This window comes from Acinonyx jubatus, chromosome B2, assembly GCF_027475565.1.
Source record: "Acinonyx jubatus isolate Ajub_Pintada_27869175 chromosome B2, VMU_Ajub_asm_v1.0, whole genome shotgun sequence".
Taxonomy (NCBI): Eukaryota; Metazoa; Chordata; class Mammalia; order Carnivora; family Felidae; genus Acinonyx; species Acinonyx jubatus.
This window is the reverse complement of record NC_069385.1, coordinates 102,010,470-102,027,942: the sequence shown is the minus strand read 5'-3', so window position 1 is coordinate 102,027,942 and position 17,473 is coordinate 102,010,470. Positions and strand designations below refer to the sequence as shown.

The 17,473-nt window shown below is 35.9% G+C and overlaps 1 protein-coding gene across 1 annotated transcript in view; it reads left to right on the top strand.

Annotated features, from left to right (window-relative positions):
- Window positions 1-17,473, top strand: part of TFAP2D (transcription factor AP-2 delta) — a 58,042-nt gene that overhangs the window by 23,827 nt on the left and 16,742 nt on the right. Inside the window, exons 5-6 of the mRNA XM_027057587.2 lie at window positions 7,216-7,357; window positions 13,569-13,682. Coding sequence (XP_026913388.2) covers window positions 7,216-7,357; window positions 13,569-13,682 — 256 coding nt within the window. The remainder of the gene's footprint in view (window positions 1-7,215; window positions 7,358-13,568; window positions 13,683-17,473) is intronic.

Sequence of the window (17,473 nt, the reverse complement as noted above, 5' to 3'; positions counted from 1 at the left end):
GAGCCTGGAGCCTGCTTCAGATTCTGTGTCTCCCTCTCTCTGACCCTCCTCCATTCATGCTCTGTCTCTCTGTGTCTCAAAAATAAATAAACATTAAAAAAAATTAAAAAATAATCATGTCTCTGCATGACTTCCCTGGTGATTTGATTTTCTTCTTTCCATTATTCTCTCTTCCAACATATATGCCTGGACTAATGTGCTTTTCAAACACTCAGTTTTTGCTTTATTTCCGTTTAACAAAATTCGTAGGTATTTAAATAAAATTACAGATGGTAGTTATTCCTTTTTAAAATTTTTTTAATGTTTATTTTTGAGACAGCAAGAGCATGAGCAGGGTAGGGGCAGAGAGAGAGGAAGACACAGAATCTGAAGTAGGCTCCAGGCTCCGAGCTGTCAGCACAGAGTCTGATGCAGGGCTTGAACCCACGAGCCGTGAGATCATGACCTGAGCCGAAGTCAGGCACTTAACTGACTGAGCCACCCAGGCACCCCTGGATGGGAGTTATTCCTATCAATGTCTACATCCTACAGAATACCAATGGCAGTTTTCATACTGCCTGTGTTTTAATTTACAACAAATATTTGAGTTTAGAATTAAGTCTCTCTGAGAACAGAGTCAGAGAGTAATTTTACTTTAGAAGTAATAAAATTTTAAATAGATAATTTCTTCAAATAGTAAAAAAGTTAAAAGCTACAGAAGACTATAGAGTAAAATATCTCCTTTTCACTTTATTCCCTCGCTGTTCAGTTCCCCTCCTGGAAGAAAACAATTGTTTTGTTAAACAAATGGTTTCTCTATTTCATTCCAGGGATATATGTGTGTATGCATGGGCTTTTTAATTTTTAAAAGAAATTGTGGTATTCTCTACACATTATTCTGCATGTTGGGGTTTTTTCCCCATGCCTTATAATAGTGTTTTTTTTTTTCAGTGCTTACAAGTGCTTCCATTCTTTTAAACACTCATGGTATTCCCTTATTTGAGTGTTTCATAATTTATTTAACCAGTTCCCTGCTAAATATCATATAGATGTTTTCAATCTTCAGCTATTATAAATAGTGCTACAATGAATAACTTCAAATTTACATAAATAATTTTGCAGATGTGCAAGTACATCCACTCATAAATTTCTAGGGATGTTGCAAAGTCTAAAGATATTAGCATTTGTGATTTGAGCATATTATTGGAAGATTGTTTTCCATAGTGGTCATACAGTTATAATCCCATCAGCAAAGGGGTTAAGGAGCATATGACAGTACTTCCCTGAACTTGAGCCCAAACAGAGTGTTGTCAACTTTTTGATCTTTGCTAATTTTATTGGTTAAACAAACAAACACACAAACAAAAAGGCTACCTTGGTTATGAAGGACGTTGGGTTGAGTTGAGTATTCCTAGAAGAATTTAATGAACTTTGCTGTCTGTTCATTTACTTTGTCCTTATGGGGTAATTTTAAATTGTTTTCTTATTGATTGGTAAGTACTCATTATAAAACAGAAAACTGGCTGTATGTCTCTGATCTGAGTTGCAAAGCCTCCCCACCACTAGCTTTGGTTTGTCTCTTTGCTGTTAAGTTTTCTGTTGGTTTGCTTATTTGTTTAGGTCTATGCCATACAGACTTTTTGGTATTAATATAATCATATGTCTCATATATTTTATATCATGGTTTTTAGTTTTAATTGTAATATTTTAAAAGATGTTTTATCCCAAGACTATAAAAGAATCCTCCAATGTTCAATTACTTTGCGGTCCTGTTTTTTGATGTTTAAATTGTTGATCCATCTGGACCTTATTTTGTTGTTAGATGCATGGTATAGATCCAATTTTATTTGTTTTTTTTCCAGATGACCACCCAGTTGTCCCAACACCTTTTATTGAAAATCCATCTTTTCCCTACCAGTATGAAAAGCAGGCTTCATCTTACACTAAATCTCTCTATACAAATAGACTTTTTTTAAGTGGACTGATGACTTTGTTTCCCTAGCAATGTTGTCTGTCTCTACGTCTACCACCACATTTCCTTTTTTATGTTTTGGGTTTTTAAAAATTTATTTCTATTTTTATTTTAAGTAGGCTCCATGCCCAAGTAGGACTTGAACTCACCACCCGGAGATCAAGAGTTGCATCTCTAATGACCTAGCCAGCTCTACCAACTAATCCACCCCTCTGTTTTTGTGTTTAGAGTTTATACTGTTATCAGCCAAATAAGGCAGAACTCTATATGCAAGAGCCCAGATAGAGGTCTTTACAATTTAAAATGTATTTATTTAGTGCAATTTATTGCCTTCCTTTTGTATAAGCCACAGAATTCTTGAATTTTCTGAAGATGTATCATTCATCCCTACATAATACTTTCCCTTCACCTTAAGACAGTAGTTCTTAATGTTGACTTGATATTTATTACTTTAGGAGCTTTAAAACATTCACATACCTAGAGGTTAATTGATATGGGGTGACACCCACACACTGAAAACAAAAATAGGGGCACCTGGGTGGCTCAGTAAGGTTAAGTGTCTAACTTCAGCTCAGGTCATGATCTTGTGATTCGTGATTCCAGTCCCACATAGGGCTCTCTACTGTCAGCATGGAGCCTGTTTTGGATCTTCTGTCTCCCTCTCTCTGCCTCTCCACTTCTCTTTGTCTCTCTCTCTCTCTCTCCATCTCTCAAAAAGTAAATAAACATTTAAAAAAATAAACAAAAAAACAAAACCAAAAAAAACCCAGGTTATGGGAGCAGCAAGTGTTGCAAAGTATAAGTAGACTTATTTTATAAAATGGCTCTGCTGATATAATGATACACTCTATTTTTATGGATTTCCTATACAGTTTATTCTTTCTAGAAATTCTCTTTTGCTCTAGTTTTTCATTATTTTCTTTAAAGGAGTGCCTCACAAGACTATTGTTATAATTAACCAATAAGATATTTGAAAGATTTTTCACTTAACATATGTTTACTGAGTACTTATTATGAATCAGGTGCTGTGCTAAGTGTAACGTGTGGAATAGGTAACAGAATTATCACTTTAAAAAACAAAGTGTTGGTGTTTAAACAAAATTATCATTAAGCCAGGGAACTACCACATTATAAGACCTTTATTCATATCGTAGATTATATGATATGTAGTGTACGTAGCATATCATATATAGAGTACATTCATTTCAGAATACTTTGGGAACCCTATAATATATTAACTTTGTCCTTCAGCTCTAGGGATTACTATAGCTTGATATTATGAGACAATTTATTTAATAGAATATCTTTTTTAAATTTTTAAATTTTTAAAAAATATTTTAACGTTTATTTATTTTTGAGAGACAGAACAAGACAAAGCACGAGCAGGGGCCAGCAGAGGGGGAGACACAGAATTCGAAGCAGGCTCCAGGCCCTGAGCTGTCAGCACAGAGTGTGACGCAGAGCTTGAACTCACCAACCGTGAGATCAAGACCTGAGTGGAAGTTGGACGCTTAATCGACTGAGCCACCCAGGCACCCCTATTTAGTAGAATATCTTATTCAGGTTTAAAAATATTCTCAATTTTGCTTTTTTTTTTCTTTTAAGAATTTATTTTTAAGTAATCACAACCCCCAGTGTGGGGCTTGAATTTACAATCTCAAGACCAAGAGTTGTGTGCTCTACCAACTGAGCCAACCAGGTGCTCCTCAAATTTGCTTTCTAATCGGTACTTCTTGGAATAATCCCAAAGATAGATTTGAATGTACTAGTTTTCCATATATATAAATAAAATTGAAATCATAGCTATGTGACTGGAATTTAACACATATGAATTGTTGCTTTTATTTAATAACATTAGGTATTGCAATACTAAGTTAGACAAATTGTTTTTAAGGCAATATTGTTACAGTGACAGTTGACCAGAATTATCTAGTGATAACAATGTACAAGTATCTTTTAGTGCAAATTAGTGTACTAGATGTTGATTTTTAATTGTCTAAAGTACATTTTCCCCAAAAAACAATAATTCTAAAGGAAGGAAAATCCTTACTGACTTATAAAAGTTAAAAATCGGGTGTATTTATTTCTCTTTAAAAATACATTTAGATCTTCTTTTTGTAAAATAATGTGGGAGCCCAGAAACTCAGTAAAACAAGTGGTCCAGAAAGCATTTTCCCATTAACTTTCCACTTCTAGGCTGCATCAGTGATGGACATTGAAACTTTTCTTAATATTTTCCCCTAGTTGTTCACTTTTTGCTTTCAAGTGTGAAAAATGAGTGTCCTGAAACTGGGAGCAAATTCCTTTTTTATGCTCTTCTCAGATTCTGAAATTTGACCTCTGTTGGCTTTTTGAGAGTTACTCAGTATGAGTCACCCACTGCTGATGCTGTTTTTGAAAAGCTGAATACTTTTAGTGGTTTCTACTCTTTTGGAAGGGCAGTAAGCACTACTTGGCTTATAGACCGTCAAGCCCTGTACTTAAAATACTCCTGCACAAGCAATAACCCTAATCCCCCAACATCCACCCTACTTCTAAAATATTCTTGAAATGACATGACATAAAATGGTCACACATGCCAAAGTTGGGGTGTTGCTTTGGTGGCTGTATAAAAATGAATGGGGGGAAGGGGATACTGGTTTGTCAAGAGGCACAATGCATTGAAATTTTTAAAAAGGCTTAAACCTGTTTTGCAAACAAAGAATTAGGGCGTCCTCCCTCATCTTACAAAGATAGGAGGTGACATAGCAGTATTTGCCAGATGGAAACAGAAGGAAACACATTCCCGGCCCTTCCTGGATCACTGTTCCACCACAGATTACTGTACCTGCTTGCTGTTCACGTGGGCATTTTGTCCCTCCACAGAGACAGAGAAGCTCATTGATCTTTATCTTCACGGATCAGTCAGATCCCTGAGAGCCTTATTCACATGCTTTTTTGATCCTAAAATTTCTATTTTTCTCAAACTTGTTGACTCTAAAATACCTCCCGTACAGGATTTAACTATAGATTTGTTCTCCTTACTGAGTATCATGTGTATGTTAATTCACGGATTCTTTCATTCATTCTTGGGCCCTCACACACAAAGCTTTTGTGGCATGATACACACATTTTAACTACTTATCAGAGTGTCTTCACTTGCCATTTCTTTTGATGTAGCATCGCTATACATCCAGTAACAATGTTACATTGCAAGGGAGGGAAAGCAGTAAACAGAACTAAGGCAAGGAGGGATCTGGCTGTCAGTGTAAATGTAAATAGCAGCTGTTCCATTCAAACTGTTTTTAAAACTACCACACGGTGAGAGCTTTGCATATAATGGGCCAGAATCAGGTTTTAGCATAAAATTGAGGCGACATGCTGCCACCCTCCTGTTTGTGCTGTTTCACTTCTCCCACTACTGCACTGGCGGGGGCGGGGGGGGGGGGGACACAAATATATATTGTATATACCATTCTGTGAGAATGGTATCTAAATATCTCTTCCTGTGATAATATTGCAATATACAGACTTATCAGGATACATAACTCAACATGCTGTGTGTACAAAGATGATACTGAATGGGTCATTGTGTTCCAGGCGAGATGCTTATAAGTCTTAAGTTCACATGAGTGTATCCTTTGTCACGTGCTGTTGCCACTGTTTCATCAGGCTTTTAGACTTTATACCTGAAATTTGAAAGGTCTTGAATTATCCCCCTTCTATCATTTTTCTAGCAAAAGTGACCATCCTATATGGCATTACTAGATCCTTAAAAAAAAAAAAACAAAAAAAAAAAACAAAAAAAAAAACTTGGTGCCATTGTTCTGTCATATGTGCACACGTTTTCTTTCCTAATCGGTTAGCGTACTGGTAACCAGTACTTTAAAAATATTGCTTTTACATTGCAACTTTATCTAAAACTGTCACCCTTCACCAACTAGCACTATTCAGACTAATCAGTAAAGAGACCCTTTCCATTTAGTTATGTCATCTTCCTATTTAGAATGTTTCCTACCGAGTGAATATAAAAATCTTAACTAAAAACCTGCTACTGCTTTGATACAGTGTGTGAGTTGGGGGGGAGGGGATGGAAGTCATGATCGGTAATTCACAAAATGTGATCTAATTCCCTGTGATTACCACCTTCTCCTTTGAACTTCTATAAAACATTTTATCTGTAACACTCATTTGGTACTTGCAGTACAGAAGCTTGTGTTATATATAATATCAATGTAAAGGCAGTAAACATGAGCAGATTATAGCGTTTATATAGGTTGCAATATAAATTATAAAGTACTATTAAGGTGTTTTTGCTACTATTATTGGGACAATTGCCATCCTCCTAGGAACAGGGATGGTTTTTTAAATCCCTCATTACTCCTACATAGCACTGCACCTTAAACAAAATATGTGCTCAGTATACACGCAATGAAAGCTCACTTTTTTTTTTTTTTTAGTTTATTGCTCAGGTAAAATTTGGCTTGAGCTTTGAAAGTACTATTGTTTTCGAGGTTGAAATACATTGCCAAACCTTACTTTGCTGATAAGCCATTTTTACCTCATTTCTCAAAAATTTACTCAGGTTTAAGATTTTTGTGAAAGACCAAAATTTCTTTATGATTTTATTATACTTAAAAGGATTGTATTTTTAACAATGTACTTAAGAAGCATTGTGCATACACTAAAAGGTACTGAAGCCTGCCAGAAAGCCCAATAATGCTGTTAGTATAATCACACAATATAGTGTCTTTGGCAACATCATGGTAGGAAGTTGATAAAATCCATTTATCTCCCCTTTCCAAAGTGTTTCAGCTTCTTTGAAAAGTTACGTGGACCTTTTGCCAATATTTTGATAGATCTCATGGGAAAGATATCTGAATATGTCGGATATACTAAGAATAGATGGGAGGGTGAACAACAACGGAATGGCAAGCCCACGGAGCTTTTTCCTTAGGGCATTGACGTGTAGGATCTGAGAAGCCAATCTGGTTTAATGGCCAGAACCCCTAGGGGAGTCAAAACTCCCAGATTGTGGTTCTGGTTTTCCCCCTTACTTTTTCACATACACCTGCCTGGTAAGTAGCTTCTGTTTCTCAGTTTCTCTTCATCCTACCCCATTCCCACTCCACCCCCAAGAGTCCTTTCCCTAGGATTGTTTAGAATAAATAGAAACCGTGATCCATCAGACCACAACCAGGAATGAGGCTTGAGGAAAATATAAAGTGTTACTCTTACTGAGTTTAGACATTTGTGGAAAACTGACTTTTATTTTCTGCCAACAGGGGAAGCTTTGCACTTGGCTCGGGATTTTGGCTACACTTGTGAAACAGAGTTTCCAGCCAAAGCTGTAGGAGAACATCTTGCCAGACAACATATGGAACAGAAAGAACAGACAGCAAGAAAAAAGATGATCCTAGCGACCAAGTAAGCAGAATGGGAAGTCTCTATGTGCCTTATCTCCATTTTTCCATTTTCTTTGAATGAGTCTAGTAAGTACCAGCTCTTTACAACACGGCGTCTCACACTTCAGTAGCTAGATGAATTATACAAGGACATTCCCCACTCCTGGCCTTGTGTCCGTAGCAAGACTTACAAACTGCCCTTGGTTAGGAGCTATCATTGACACTGATGAAAACCTCTCCAGAATATGCAGGAATTCCTAGGAGAAAAGTAGGTTTAGGAAATGTAGATTCCAGGCAAGTATGTCATTAGCTGCTATGTAATTTAACCCAAACCACTCACTGTGCCTTGGTACACAAGAGGGGAAGATCTCAAAACACTATGAATGTTTGGAGAATGTGACAAAAGAGGACCGAAATGTGTGAGAGGTAAAAGGGAGATCTGTGGGACCAAGGATCACCATCAGTACTCTCATCTTTTCTTGGGTGTAATTAGGTAAATAATGCCTGTACTGCTCTACCCACAATAATGATACTGTTGAAAAGGAAAAGTATAATGTATGTATGAGAAAGCTTCTGAAAATTGTAAGAAGCCCAACAAAAATGTGAATTAAAATAGTGACAGAGATGATGTAGGAAAAGGGAAGCTTATGCATAAGATGACTTCAAATTCCCTCAAACTTGAAAAATGTTCCTTGATAAGGAATGGAAGAATGCCATTTATTGTGTGAAAGCCCAACAGAACAGAACAGTAAATTGAAATTTTTAGAGAATAATCTTTGAGGCATTAGCAAATTTTTGCTCTTTTCTTTATTAAATTAAGTTCTGGTACATAATAGATGATTAATAATTTTATCTAATTTCCTAACTCTATGATCAGATTTTAGAACTAATAGTCCCAGGTGGGTCAAATTATTTCTAAATTAGTCTCTTACTTGGGGAAAACTTATATATATTTTTTAGTATTTATTTTGAGAAAGAAAGTGCATGTACTTGCATGCATGTGGGGGAGGGGCAGAGAGGGAAAGAGGGAGAAAGAGAATCCCAAGCAGGCTTGCCTCTGTCAGTGCAAAGCCCAGTGCAGGGCTTGATCTCAGAACTGTCAGATCATGACCTGAGCCAAAATCAAGAGTCCAACGATCAACAGACTAAGCTACCCAGGTGCCCCTTGGGGAAAACTTCTGAAGAGATAGTATAAGGTAGACAGTGTTAAAGACATTGCTTCTTAGAAACTGATGAAACATGACTTCCCATCACATTGGCTAAAATTTAAATGGGCTCAAAATGCATAAAACCAAAACTAAATATTTCTTCTTCTACCAACTTCTAATGTCACACAGTTATTATTATTATTATTTTTTACAAGTTTAAGGGTTTAAATGGGACACCTGCCACCCAACAGGCTAGCCCAAGATACTTGAGTCTCTTGTTAGGGATTTGTGCTGCTTGTGGCTGGCACTGTTTGGGTTTAGGATATATTTGTTTAGGACAGTAACTCAGATGATTCATCTCCCCCCAAAGAGAAGGAAAACAAAAGGTGCTGGCAAAGGAGAAAAAAGGTAAAACAAGGAAATGAAGCAGAAAGGAATAGCAGAGAAAGAAAATTATAAGACCGTTATAAAATGTGGACTTAAGATTTTGGGAAACCTTGTTCTGTGCAAGCTCCTGAAAACTTCTTGGTAGAACAAGCTGGATCTGGATTATTTTGTGTGGTGTATCTCCTGGGGGATATTTACTTCTGTTTTGCTTCTACTCTTGCCCTCTTCCAAGGGAAGACCCAAAGGGGTCTTCATCAGTAAGATTTCAGTTTCTCCAGAAGGAACTGAAAGTACATGTAGTCAGTTTGAATCCTTGATATAGTCTTGGGAGAAATATAAAGACATATTACAGATCAAGAGAATACAATGCTAGGGCCGTCTGGGTGGCTCAGTCGGTTGAGTGTCCAACTTCAGCTCAGGTCATGATCTCACAGCTCGTGAGTTTGAGTCCTGCGTCAAGCTCTGTGCTGACAGCTCAGAGCCTGGAGCCTACTTCAGATTCTGTGTCTCCCTCTCTCTCTGCCCCTCCCCCACTCATGCTCTGTCTCTCTCTCTCTCTCTCTCTGTCTCTCTCTCTCTCTATCAAAAATAAATAAACATTCAAAAAAAATTTTTTTAAAAGAGAATACAATGCTAGGATTTAGGTAGTATCCTCCAGGTGTTCCCAAAGCATGATATCATTCGGGCTGGCAGGATTATACTGATTTTGCCAATATGTGCACTCATGTGACAGCTCTGAATGACAGTTATCCCCAAATACAAATTATCTAAGAAAAAACACCTTTATATTTTCTACCTCAAAATTAGTTGCTTGAGGTTTCATCATGCATATTCTTTTTTTTTTTTTCTAATGTTTATTTATGTTAGAGGGGGGTGGGGCTGAGAGAGATGGGGACAGAGGATCTGAAGTGGGCTCTGTGCTGACAGCAGAGAGCCCAATGCGGGGCTCGAACTCACAAACCGTGAGATCTTGACCTGAGCCCAAGTCAGACGTTTAACTGGCTGAGCCACCCAAGCTCCCCTCATCATGCATGTTCTAAGACCTTCACTCCATAATCTAGAGAAATCCTTCTTTTTGTCGTCCTTCCCCCAGGAATTCTTCCACAGCTGCCCACCCTTGCCACCTGCAGCAATACCACCATTAACGTTTGAAATAGAGGTTCTTATTTTCTTGTGAATTCCCGTAACTCTGTTTAAATGTTCGTGCATTCAAACTGATGTGGAGATTTCATTTTCACAGAAGTCCAGTGTTAGAAGCACTTTCCGGTATTAGGAGAAATACTTTCATATTTGTCAAAGTAATGCTGAGATGTCTATTTTAGAGTAGTGAATTCTTTTTTGATGATATTGTGGTTTCATACAATATTGCAAGGACATGTACTTTCCTTTGATCCTTCTGCCCATAGCTGGACATTTGCAAACCATTAAATATCAAGAATTGAGTTCACTGATTCCAAATAACTTATTTTATGTAAGTGTAAAGAGGCCTAAGCATCTAGAAATTAGGAGATAGCCTGTATAATTTTTTTGTCTTTTTGGTTGTTTATACCCATCCCATCTTCCTATTAGACAATGTGAAATGAGAATTAAAGAATCAGAGACAATGCAGTCATACAAGCACACACAATACAAGCAGTCATCAATAGAAGTAGATGAGTTAAGGGGTATGTAGGAATAACATGCCTTTCCTGCAATGTATAGATACATTTAACGTGTGTTCTGAGCAGTTTCTTGTTTTCCAAAGGTAACTCATTGGATATTTTCAATTAAAATGCTCGACATTGAAATGGTCAACTACGTGGGTATTCATTACATCCTAGTTAGCTCACCTTTGTTCGTAAGACCATGACAATTGCATCAAAAATTCATATGAAATTCAAAATCTTCGGATGAGAGATCCAATAGCTGATCTGCATTGTTGGATTGGCTCACATGTTTCTTTTTTACCTCTGTGAATAAACAAATTCAGTTCTATTTAATTATGTTGCCAACTGTACAATTATATGAAGGGCCCATTGACTAAGGGGCTAGCCTCCTAATTCCTCTTAATTTCTTATGTTTTGTTGATTAGCCAAATATTTTGGTGTAATTAGACAATTATATATGAGGGATAGAAACTGAATTAGACAATTTTTTAATTCAAACATGTACACACAAAACATTTGATATATGGAAAAACACATTTAAACTTCTTCACTGAATTTATAACTAAATATGCTTAACATTTGATCTGCATTAGGGTAAAGCAGAATTGTTAACAAGTTTTAATTGTTACCGTTACAATAATCATCAAAAGGAGAAACACCAACTTGAAATTCAGACATCAGCTTAAAAATTATGTCCTTAAGGACAATGACGTAAGTGATAAAGTTAGAATTTATGATTCACCAAAGATCGTGTTACATAATTCATAATGTGACATTTTGTTTTGAGAAGTATTTCTTATTGTAGCTTTATAAATAAAATTTTAAATAAGGATGAAACTAGTCATAAAAATAATAGCCCCATAACTGTCATAATGAGATGATGATCATAATTGCCTAAGGGGAGTCTACAAAATTGTCATCTGTTTTTAAGTCGAGAGGCTAAGTCAGTGAGTTAAGCAGCAGAATCAAATACCAGAGGTTGAGAATTCTGGAACTTCTCCAGATACAGCTTCCTGTGTGGTGTAGCTGAATTGCTCAGCATGAGTTAAATTTTTCCACCCTTTGCCTCTTCCTCATTTCTTCATCGACTTTTGGTTTATTGTAACTTGCTATAATGTTTATATGGTAAGGAAGTTTACTTACCAACTTATAAATTGATTTATTCAATTATCCAAATAATTCCTAAATCCTAACCATAAGAACTAAAGCAATGTTTCAACTTTTATTTTAGTTTTTAAATATATTTTAATCTGATATAAAATTAAATACTTGTCTTTAAACAACTCCAGTATTTTTTTTTGTAATAATGGATCACACTGATCATCTACCACATAGTAATTTCTATTGCCAGTCTGAGAAATGATAGCATGAGTCTGTATTTAAAATTTTAGTTAGAAATTTCCTAAAAATAAAGCTAACACAAAGCATAACAGATAATGATGCCCCACCAAATGGCATTTTTTGATGCCACCGATCAACATAAAATAGTCTAATACTGCTATTCATCTATTAAAACATAAGCAGTACAGTTGGCAGTCAATCAGCTAAGTCTAACTCAGAACAGAAAAAGGGAGAAGTTCAGATCAAGTATCCTCAATGAAAGTATATACATGCAGTTGTTCAAAGCGTGCATTTAGATGCTACATCTCAGAGATTCAACTAAAACATTAGCTGGAGGATATGGAGAATCCTGTTTGATTTGGAGCAGGTAAGGGCTATCTCTGTTTTTTTGTTTGTTTTTCGTCTCCTTATGGCCCCTTTTACTTTCAGCTGTAATCAGAATGAAAGGCAAATTCTATGAAATAACACAATATGAAAATAATGCTGGCAATAAACCTGAGGATTATTGTTCATAAAAAAAATCACAAATGATCTTCAGAAGAAATTTTAGGCACCTAATAATAAAACTCCACTGGTTTTAACTCAGTGATAAATTATTTGTGCCACAAGACATTTTGTCACTTTTTGGTAGTTATTTGTTAATGACACAAATGCTTTGGAGAGGAATTAGTGGCTGGGTCCATGGAGGGACATTCACTTGGAATAATTGGACTCTTTTGTACTTGTCTTTGGCTACATTGATAATTATAGTCATGGCCAATGGTTAGATTTTATGACTACCCATTGTAAACCCAGAAGAAAAGGACTAATCGCTATCTCATTATCTCTTGAATATGGAGTAGCATCACTTTAGATGTGTTCTTTTGAACAGTTCCTTGGCTGTCCTTTACTTCATTCTTCAGCTACTGTATTAATCTAGTGTTTTGTTGTTTGTTTAAAAAAGAACTGTTTTCTTCATATGTTTTGCTTCTTTAGAAATACAGCATTTCTATTACGTTTCACAAAAGCTTTACTGTTAGTCAACATACTCAGGAATGTGGTAATTAGAAGTGAAACCAGTGACCAGAAATCACGATTGTTTAATGTTAAGAAAAGTAGCAGGAAAATGCTATTAAGGGTACCTTTTGCAAGGAACCATCTTACATGGGACATAGCAATCATTTTTTTTTTGAGGCTAGTGGGCTGAATTGTGGCAAATAAATATATACTTTAAATATTAAAATATAAATTCGGTTCACAGGAGTCTGAATTATAATGAAATGCTGGGAAACAGGATTTTCCAAAGTCCACTTGAATCATGGCTCTGAAAGAAGTCTATATAACTTGATTTAAACTTATTTATAAATGTGATATCCCTTCCAAAAATCATATTTTAATTTTATAAAAAGCAATGATTAAGTGTGATCCTTTCATATAGATTTTTCCTTATGCTGAGGTTAATGTATGAATATTCACCTTAAAAATGAACACTGGTTTTGTCAGTGCTCGTGGGCTGTGAGTCACGTCAAAAATTTTACAATCATCCTGTAGTGCTTGAAAACAAAGTTGCTATTGTGAACCTTACCTGTGTGTTATAGATGGAACTTTGGAGGTTGCTTTATGAAAGTTTACTCCTCTTTTAAATGAGAAAACAAGCCTTTGGTAAAATATCACGGGATGAAATTAAAGCCTCATGTTGAGTTCAACTTCAGTGTTGAATCTTTTATTCTAGACAAATTTGTAAAGAATTCCAAGACCTCTTGAGCCAAGATAGATCACCACTGGGATCCTCCAGACCCACTCCAATCCTAGACCTTGACATCCAGAGACACTTAACACATTTCAGGTAAGACTGGTTTTCCAATTTCCTCAGACTCTTTTTAAATTGTTAAACCATCCTTATTAGCCCAGGCATTTTTATATTCATGTCACAGTTCCGTTTAGAGATATCACTTATATATTCATATAGTGACTGACTGAATCTTTTGAAATTGCAAACATCTAAGGTCAAATTATAAAAATAACTAGTGCATGAAGCATTTTAGATCAGAAAATCTAGTGTCTGTGCGATCTTCAGGAAATTGTGACTTTGAAAGTGAACACTATTATTTCAAATAATGGTACTTTTGAATGAGGATTCTGAAATCATTTAAATAGTACTTTATCTTGGTGAGGCACATTGTTGAATGGACAGATGATATGACACAAATTAATGGGATATCATACACTGATTTTACAGGCGTGTGTTAATTTCTGCCCAATTAGAAATTGCAAATGGTTCTTAAATTAGACCACACAAGTGTATTTTAAACCTTCTGGAATGTGTTACTGAAAGCATATTCAAATTTTATTTTCTGAGTTTCTTTGGAAGATAGTAGAATTTTTTTTTCTAGATAATTTATGCCCTAGATGCAATGTGGAAAGGAATATATTAACTACTCAGGTAATTTCCGGTTTTAAGACTCTAAAATTCTAATGTCTTTCATGATATTTCTCATCAGTGTAAAAAATATGTTATCCTCTTTTAATAATTATCATTTAGTTTAAAAAACAATGCTAAGCAAAGACATTACACATTAAATTTTAAAATGTTTTCAGTACCTCTCACTGATTATAATGCTGTTGAGGAAGATACTCCATTATATAAAATAATGGGTATTTAAATGAGTTGGAATTTTATCTGCAACATCAGAGGCTTTTAAATAGAATATTTTATTTTGTATAATGCCACAAGGCTCCTCAAGATGTAATAGATACATCTTTGAAGAATAAACTTAGGGTTTATCTTCTAACAATGCACCAGATGTACCAAACATATATCTCACAGGACTTTTTTCCTACCACTTAGTTGGATTAGTGAAAGTGAGTGTAATAAAACTGGTAGAAATGGCAATGCCCAGAAGTTAAGAGAAAAAGGCTTTGGAGTAGAACCATCTTCAAATCTGGACCCTGATACATGTGAGCTGGGTTGTTTTGAGGTAACATGCATTCTTTCCAAGCCTTGATTTCCCTAGCTTTAAATGGAATAAGAACCATGTATTATATGGTGGTAGTGAGCTAAAGTGAGATAATGATTATAGACACAGGCACCAGGCTTGGTAGAGCATGCAACTCTTGATTTTGGGGTCATGAGTTCAAGCCCCACGTTGGGCATAGAGCTTACTTTAAAAAAAAAACAATAAAATAAAATAAGATAAAATAAGATAATGAATATAAATAAGCATTTAGTAAATAATGTACTGTTTACCACTGATCCAGACTTAAAAGGTATGGTTTGCTTCACTGTCCTATCCATACAGATATATTTTTTTCATTTTTTTTAAGTTTATTTATTTTTAGAGAGAGAGTGAGAGAGGGGAAGGGGCAGAGAGAGGGGTGGGGGGAGAGAGAATCCCAAGCAGTCTCCACACTGTCGGTGTGGAGCCTGATGCAGGGCTCGAGCCAACAAACCCTGAGATGGTTACCTGAGCCGAAATCAAAAGTCGAACACTTAACCAACTGAGTCACCCAGGTGCCCCAATATTTGTCATATTTTTATTTGTATAAAATACAAATTTTATATACTTTATATATTTTATTTGTATAAAATACAAATACAAATATACCTTATTTGTATTTGTATAATTTTTATACAAGTTCAATTCAGAGCTTAATAAAAATTTTTATACAAATTCAATTCTCAATTTAAGGAGGTTTGTTAAGTTACCAATATACTATAAGGAAGAACATACTGTTAAAACTTGGAGAACTCAGATTTTATATGATAGCTACCAGGTTATTTCCAGTTACAGGTGCCACAGCCTTCATCAGACAGTGAGCTGTCCTTTTTCAGGCTCAAAACAAAATACAGCATCAATGTGTAAATTGAATATTAGCGACAGTGTGAAATAAATGGGCAAACCATTTGTTTGCTCAGCATAGGCACAATCTGCTAATTTGTTGACACTTTAGTTAGTTGCCAACTTAATGCCACAGAACTCCTTAGAGAAAACTTTCACTTCTAAACTTGAGCTGAGTGTTTCCTATGTGGGCTTTATATGCTCTTGCTTATCTTTCCTCATGCAGAATATGGTAACAAGCTAGTCTGGTGTTGGCCAGAGAAGGGATAAATATATTGAAAATGGCTCTCCCCATCCTCAACAAAAAAGGCATTATATTTTGAATGCAAAACTCTTAAGATTATGTATGGCTGCAGATTCTCAATCACAACAATTTGAAACACACAACCATACCTTAAAACAATTTAATACCACATGGTATCATATATAAAATTTTTTTTAATTTTTTTTTAACATTTATTTATTTTTGAGACAGAGAGAGACACAGCATGAACGGGGGAGGGGCAGAGAGAGAGGGAAATACAGAATCGGAAGCAGGCTCCAGGCTCTGAGCCATCAGCCCAGAGCCCGACGCAGGGCTCGAACTCGCGGACCGCGAGATCATGACCTGAGCTGAAGTCGGACGCTTAACCGACTGAGCCACCCAGGCGCCCCTAAAATTTTGGTATTATTATTTATATATTGAGTATTTTGTTATCATAAAGTTGTGATTTCCTATTTATGTATTTATTGGGAGAGAGAGAAAGAGAGAGAGAGAGAGAGAGAGAGAGAGAGAATCTCAAGGAGGCTCTATGCTAATAGCGATCCATCTCATGAACAGTGAGGTCATGATCTAAGCCGAAATCAAGAGTCAAGACACTTAGCCAGGTGAGCTACCCAGGTGCTCCTGTGATTTCCTATTTATTATGCCTTTCTAATATTTGTTAGATTTTTCATTTACTTTGCTTTACTACATTCCAGATTACTTATTTTAATGACATCTTCTGATTTCATAATGGAAGGTAGAAGGATGATAGAAATCACTTAACTAAAATCCGCTTTATAGCAAACTTCCTAAATTGTATATTTTTTATTGTGATAAAAAGCATATAATTATAGGGGTACCTGGGTGGCTTAGTCAGTTAAGCGTCTGGCTTCAGCTCAGGTCGTGATGTCCCAGTTTGTGAGTTCAAGCTCTGCATCAGGCTCTGCGCTGACAGCTCAGAGCCTGGAGCCTGCTTCAGATTCTGTCTCCCTCTCTCTCTCTGACCCTCTCCCACTCATGCTCTCTCTCTCTCTCTCTCTCTCTCTCTCTCTCTCTCTCAAAAATAAATAAACAGTAAAAAATATTTTTAAAAAAGCAATGTAAGATTTACCATCTTAACCATTTCTAAATGTATGGTTTAGCAATGTTAAATATATGCACATTGTTGTGCAACAAATCTCCAGGACTTTTTCATTTTGCAAATCTGAAACTCTATAACCATTAAACAACTCCCCATTTCCCTCTCCCGCTAGTCCCTGGCAACTACCATTCTACTTTCTGTCTCTGTGATTTTGGTCATTCTAGATGCCTCATGTAAGTGGAATCATACAGTATGTCTGTTTGTGACTAGCTTATTTCACTTAGTATAATGTTTTCAAGGTTCATCTGTGTTGTACCGTGTGTTAAATATCCTTCCTTTTGAGGCTGAATAATACTCCATTGTATGTATATGCCACACTTTGCTTATCTATTCATTCATTAATGGATACTTGGGTTGCTTCTACCTCTTGCCTGTTGTGAATTATACTGCTATGAATATGGGTATGCCACTAT